Source organism: Canis lupus, chromosome 3, assembly GCF_048164855.1.
Source record: "Canis lupus baileyi chromosome 3, mCanLup2.hap1, whole genome shotgun sequence".
In the NCBI taxonomy this organism is placed as follows: domain Eukaryota; kingdom Metazoa; phylum Chordata; class Mammalia; order Carnivora; family Canidae; genus Canis; species Canis lupus.
The window spans coordinates 78,561,145-78,567,680 of record NC_132840.1 but is presented as its reverse complement, the minus strand read 5'-3'; the positions used below and the strand labels follow the sequence as shown (position 1 = coordinate 78,567,680).

General features: G+C 38.3%; 2 protein-coding genes across 4 annotated transcripts in view; one reads left to right on the top strand and one right to left on the bottom strand.

Annotated features, from left to right (window-relative positions):
• Nucleotides 1–1,865: 1,865 nt before the first annotated feature.
• Nucleotides 1,866–6,171, bottom strand: TMEM225 (transmembrane protein 225). Of its 3 annotated transcripts, none has more exons than XM_072822470.1 (4): nucleotides 5,871–6,171; nucleotides 3,459–3,605; nucleotides 3,071–3,205; nucleotides 1,866–2,339 (listed from the first exon to the last, which is right to left on the bottom strand). In XM_072822470.1, exons 1-4 carry the CDS (start codon nucleotides 6,100–6,102, stop codon nucleotides 2,113–2,115), a joined length of 741 nt encoding a protein of 246 aa, XP_072678571.1. In that variant the 5' UTR covers nucleotides 6,103–6,171; the 3' UTR covers nucleotides 1,866–2,112. The 3 variants fall into 3 exon arrangements, with proteins under 3 accessions (XP_072678571.1, XP_072678572.1, XP_072678573.1); XM_072822471.1 differs by lacking the exon at nucleotides 5,871–6,171 and adding an exon at nucleotides 4,214–4,624; XM_072822472.1 differs by lacking the exon at nucleotides 5,871–6,171 and adding an exon at nucleotides 4,214–4,377 and having other exon boundaries at nucleotides 3,459–3,622.
• The window catches only part of LOC140631154 (olfactory receptor 6M1-like), a 42,915-nt gene continuing 41,767 nt past the window's right edge, over nucleotides 5,389–6,536 (top strand). Inside the window, exon 1 of the transcript XR_012028801.1 lies at nucleotides 5,389–5,527. The gene's annotated coding sequence lies outside the window, so the exon portion shown is untranslated. The remainder of the gene's footprint in view (nucleotides 5,528–6,536) is intronic.

The following is a 6,536-nucleotide window of genomic DNA, read 5'->3' as shown; positions in this document are numbered from 1 at the left end:
GGAAGGAAATAAACATCTTTTCCACAGCCACTGTGTTTTCCTCCAAGGATAACATGAAAGTGTATATAGATAAATTATAAGAATTAAAATAAGGATTTAGTTAGGTTTCTAGATACAAAATCAGCAACTTTACACCAATAAGAGGCAACTAGAAAATATTATAAAATATTTCAACTCACAAAAGCACAAAACTGCTAGTTACCTATAAAAGATCTCTGTGGAAAAAAAAAATCACGGAACATTGTTGAAGGACATGAAAGAAGCCCTACATAAATATTACCATATTTTTGGATTAGATGGATAAATATTATTAGCATTGTTAATTCTTCCCAAATTAGCTAATAAATTAATATAATTCTGAATCAAATCATAAGTAGGATTTTTGTGGAACTATACAAGCTAATCCTATTTATTTGGAGACCAAAAGGCCAAGAACAAATCGAGATAATTTTTTTTTATTATTTTGAACAAGAACAAGGACTTGGACATATTAAATATCAACACTTTCTTTTCCAATTGTGATTAAGATTGTTGTACCATGCAGGGATATAAAAATAGACCAATGGAACATGCTGTAGAGATCAGAAACAGACTCCCTTCTGTATATATCTGATGTATGAATATACTGGTGTAACAAATCAGTAAGACAAGAAATTAAGCCATAAAAATGTTCCAAATAAATAGTTATCCATGTGGAAAGTAGATAAAACTGGATCTATGCCCTATATCATTCACAAATATTATTCCCAGCAAGAGTAAAGAGTAAAGAAGGATTTCTTAAATAAGATGCCATAAAGCACCCACTAAAAGGGAAAAGTTGATATATTTCATTTGAATGCCTCTGTAAAACAAAAAAGACATTGTAAACAAAATTAAAAGCCAAGGCACAATAAGTTAATATTAGTTTCCAATATATAAGAACTACAAATCAGTAAGAAATAGGCAATTCATTTAAAAAATGATCACTAATTCACTGAAGAGGAAATCCAAAAGCTCAATAATGAAATGAGAAGGTGAGAAAACTCCATGATAGTTCAAATAGAGACAAAAAAAAGACTAATTACATAAGTGTTGGGAAAGCATAAAGAGACTAGAACTCTCATCTCATACACTGCTGGCTGAAGTATAAATTTTAACAGCCATGTTTGACATCATCCTGTCAACATTTAGGTAAGTTGAAAATGAAGACACTTATTGATTCAGCTATTCTGGTCCTAGATAAATACCCTAGAGAAACTCCAGCTCATGGACAGGTGTGTATAAGAAGGCTCATAGCAGCACTATTGTAACAGAATAATAATAATAATAATAAAAACCTAGACTTTCTGCAACTGGAGAATGAGTATTTTACATTGTATCTCTACAATAGAAAGCTTAACGGTAGTTTTAATGAAGTAAAACAAAACTTAATGAATCACAAAACCTTTACATACAGTTGAGTGAAGACAAAGCAAGTTGCAAAAAATGATCTGTACGGTCTGACTTTTAATAATCTCTGCACGCTTGGAAAGCTAATCTATATAATTTTTAAAGATGTGTACAGTGGTAAAAATAACATGAGTATAAAATGATCAACAATGCATCATTAAAATCATTTTGTGAATAAGCGCAAGGGAGGGAAATGGGATTAGGGAACTTTTTCAGTTGAATATCACTTTTATCTATAAATTTAACTTGAAAACATCTAAAGCAAATAGGGCATAATGTTAAAATTTTGTAAAGTTGAGTGATGTATGTGCAGGTGTTTGTCATATTTTTTGTACTCTTTCTGAATGTTTGAAATGTTTCACAATAAAATAAAGTACAAAAGATATTTTACATTATTTAGATCTTTGTGATGTATAGAGTTAATAATACGGCAAGTATTAGTTATAGGATAATATTTATTATTATATGAATAACAAATGTTATTAAATCGTGTGAACAAATAGAAGAAACTGTTTTTTTTTTTTTTTAAAAGCCACCTTCTGGATTTTCTTATACACCCTGACCCAGGCATAGTCATTAAATAATGCCAAACAAAGACAATACAGTTGTAGAGAGACACACAGCACATAACACGCAAAGCTGTTTCCATTAAGATAAGCATATGCTGAAAGATCAATTGTCAAATCATAGAGCCCAGGTTACACGACGAGTTTGGAGTTGTGGTCTGTTTGGAGAACCTTCCCTTGTATGAACAATACTACGAGGCGCTGCTGCATTTTCTGGTAAGGAAACAATTTTTACAGAACTCTCAGATTCCTCTATGTCCTCACTTTCTCTTTCAGGTGTATGGATGAGGGTCGCGCAGGCACAAGCACTGGTGGACTTTTTACACTCTAGGAGAGAGAGAATTCCTGGGGAAAAAGAGAAGCCAGTGAGAGTGATGAAGAAACAATGGAAAGTTACAGAAACATTTCCCTCTGTGTCAGCGGAAAGACTCCAACCCAAAGCCCAGTGGGTCGCCTTTGAACTGCCCCAAGTCATGGGGCGGGGTGAGCGGGGTGGTTAGTAGAAGAGATGGGAAGTGTATGCAGAAGAGCTTAAATGCTGTACATGTCAACAGCACCGAGGACTCATGTTGAAAGGAGACATGCTTCTGAATTTGTGTTTTCCAAATGACATTTTAAAGACTTTTGAAGAAAAGAAAGGTCTCCAGTGTTGGCACATGGCCATTTAACATCAAAAATTGCTTGTCTCTGACCTCAAAGTGCCTTGGCACCACACTGGACACCCAAGGTACCCTGTCCCTCTCCACATCAGTAAACATTCCATATCAGCCACTCTCCTTCATCCTGACTTTGATGATTATCTCTGCCCTGAAGGGAGAAAAGTGTGAAAGACAGTAGAAACAGCAGAAATTAGAGCTGCCCTAGGAGCAAACTTATTGAACATTCCACACAGCTCTAATCTCCACCTCTACCCTTGGAGGGACTGTCCCCAAAGAGTGAGTCCACTTGAACTTTAGCCCTTTAAAACACAAGGTTGGCACCTTTTCCCCATGCCCCTTGCCCATCCTTTTTGACTCTCCTCTCTATCAGGTATGGACTGGTTCTTATTACCCACCGGAGGCCCTGAATATACTCACCAGAGGCCATAAAGAAGGAAACACTTAAGTAGGCAGTGAAAATGATCCAGGTGATCTTGTAAGTAGAGTAGTACACGGATTGACCTTGCTTTAGCTTTAGCTGATACAGTATGAGTGCACAGAGCAAAAGGATACCTTTCATAAAAGGAGGGGAAAAAAAAGTCCCTTCTGAGAAACTTTGGCTCTTCTATTCAAGTCTCAACCCCAAATATGCCTGACTTCCAAGCTTCCACCCTGTACACCTGCACCTTGTCCAAAAACCAATCCCATTCAGTGGTAGATCCAATTCAGAAGCTGCATATCTGAGTCAAAGAGCTAGGAAGACTACAGTCTGGACCCATAAACCAAGTCTGTCCCCAAGCCTGTGTTAGGGGAACCAGGAAGTTACCTGTGAAGAAACTGAGGAAGACAGTGATGAAGAAGACATATTTAGTTTGAGGAATGAAATAGGTAAATTCCAAACCCAGGAACAAGTTATGGACAAAGGAAAGGCTGAGACACAAAATCATCATGATCCTGACCACTTCCAGGCCATCTGTTGGAAAGCAGAAGCTGTGTTGAGAGAAGGACAGACATTTCTTCTAGGCTCTTTTCCACCTGAGGACCACAAATTTCTAGGTAAAAATTGGAATGGGGTAAAAAGATTTGATTAAATAAAAAAGAGGGACAAGGGGAAAGAATTAAAAGGCAGGGATCCTTAAACTGAATGAGAGAACCAGAGGAAACTGCTCTCTATCTTGCTGTCTCTATATGCTTCTTTTCCTTCTATTCTTTTGTCAGAACAGATTTCTTGTTAAATATAATTCATCCTGTCCTCCTCTAGTGGCAATACAAGATAGTTTCCTTGTCGCCAGTTACCTTTGTTTTATGCCTTCATGTCCTAGATGTGCTGACCCACCCTGCTGCTACTGCCAACACTTCTCAAATGTCCAGCAATTAAGTCTGTGAACTTCTAAACTTTTCCCAAAAATATGCGAAATGGTGAGATTTTGGAGTTGGTCTTAACTATTGATTATGGAACTGGGCACAGTGCACCCTGAGGAATTTGCCCCAGAGAACAATGAGTAAGCTGATGTGACCAATGGAAGTCAAGGAAAGATGAACCCTCCCATTCCACCCATCTCTTTCTAGGATGGTTCTGACCTTCTGGCCAAAGAGTAGTGCAACATATCCAAGGACTGTGGCTTATTGTATTTTTCTTTGTTTCCAATGTCAGTTCAACCCATTCTTCTCTGAGGATTCCTAGCGTCAAGAAGATTAAGGCCCATGAGGAGAAGAACATGTTGGTGGCCTGGATACCTCTGAGTGATACTTTTGCCATTGCGAGTGGGGATTTCAAGCTGAGACCACCACCAATATTTCACATCTCTCTTCTCTTATTTGATTACTTCTTCACAAGGGAAGAACAAAGTCTAAACTCTTAGTAATTGCTGAGGCACTGGAAGTGGTGGAGCTGATGTAGCCTATAAAACAGAGAAGATAAATCCCACTCCCCACTACTCCTGTATCTGGGCCAGGCTGCTGTCAGGTAGCCAACTGCCATGGAATCATCTATTGGCTTGACCCTTGACCCTGGTGACTAGTACAGTGGAAAGACCAAGGGGACTACAGGTCCTGAGTGAGTTGTCCTTTATAGAGCAAGATATAATATCACATATTAGACAGAGCTGCCAGATATGGTGATAACTAGAGGCCTTGAAAGAAGTTAAACATGCCTGACTGAAGAGGCCCAATTTTAGAGCCAGGGATCAGTGAAGAGCAGAAGGAATTCAAGATCATTGAAGGAGTAATCAGCCAGCTAGCATCACAAAAGGGAATGACCACTCAAAACTTAGGATGTTTTGGAGAAACTTGTGTCCTCATTTGGAGAGCCTAAAGAAGTCTAGTTAGGTGGGCCTCTGGGAAATAGACCAGTGCCTCAAAGCCACAAGAAGTGGCTTGGAACACTGAAGCATTGCAGTCTAATATCATTTATAAGGCACAGACTATTATTTCTTGACTATTTAATCTGTAACGTGACAGAGAAAACATTTACTGATTTCTTGTGTAGAAAACCATGGTATGCAGTAAGCTCAGAGTCAAAAGACTTATATTAAAATCCTCCCTAAAAAAAGCTTTTTACTGAACTAAGATAAAAGTTATACCTAATGGCCTCTCTTTGCCTATTTGACCTTATTGCAGTCTACAAACTGGCTTTCTTTCATTGCCTCAAACATGCTATGCCATCTTTCTTCTAGACCTCTGTACATATCTTGGTATATTTTTAAATTTATTTAAAATTTTTTAAAAACAATGCTCAATATACTTAATTTTACAAGGGGCACTTTGTAGTTAAGAAAATGGACTCAAGGGTCACCTGAGTGGCTAAGTTGGATGAGCAGCAAACTCTTGATTTCAACTCACATCATGATCTCAGGGTTGTGAGATCAAGCTTCTTATCAGTCTCCATGCTCAGAGGTGAGTCTACTTGAAATTCTCTCTCTCCCTTTCCCTCTGCCCCTCCACTCACATTCTTTCTCTCAAAAAAAGAAAAGAAAATGGACTCACGATCCTAGCTCTAAATCCTAGCTCTACCACCAAACAGCTTTGTGATCTTACAGATAATAATTTGTCCTACTACATAAGAAGTTTGTAGATTATAGGAGTTCAGAGATGTAAAGCACTTAAGAAGAGTTCTTGGCATGACAAATGATATGTAAGCAATTACCATAGCATTAATTTAGTCTCCCTGGGACAACAACTCTTAAGGCAAAGAATTGTGTGTAGACAGTTTATTGGGGAGTATACCTAGCAGTCACACCTGCCAGTGTTTGTGGGAAGTAGATTTGAGCAGAATTTGAACTGAGATGTAGTTGCAACAAAAGAAACATTAGCCAACCACCACAGGAGCTCTGGATCTGGAGCAGATTTCTGGAGTCATCAGTTTGCCATGCAATGCAGGCTGTCCCTGGGCTGGTATCTCCGTTCTGTGTCCAGGACAATTCCTTTCTCTCGAAACTGCAAGCCTCAGTTCCATCACTTCTGGTGAGCATGGGAATAAGCTCCTATCCCTGCCCACTCCTATATCAGGGCCAGCTTGCTTTTAGGGCTGCCAACTGCCATGGAATCAACTATGGGTTGACCTTTGACCTTTGGGGACCAGTGTAGCAGAAAGACCAAGAGGGTTACTGGCATCCATGATAATTTATATTATTGTATTCTTACATATTGATGCTTTTATATCAATGTAATAGATCCTTATGAGTCAGATTCTGGGCTGAAATGTTTATATCTCTTTTAAACTTTAATAGGTAATGACACAAAGATATAAAGATGTAGCCAGATTAGAGAAACTTGTGAGATGTGATGGATTTGTGAGATACAAATCAAAGAAGAAATCATGTGCCCAGCTAGGGACAACAGTAGTCAATGATGCCGTTAAGTAAGGTGTAAAATGTGTGTGGAAGCACAAGTCTGGTGAGGAAGA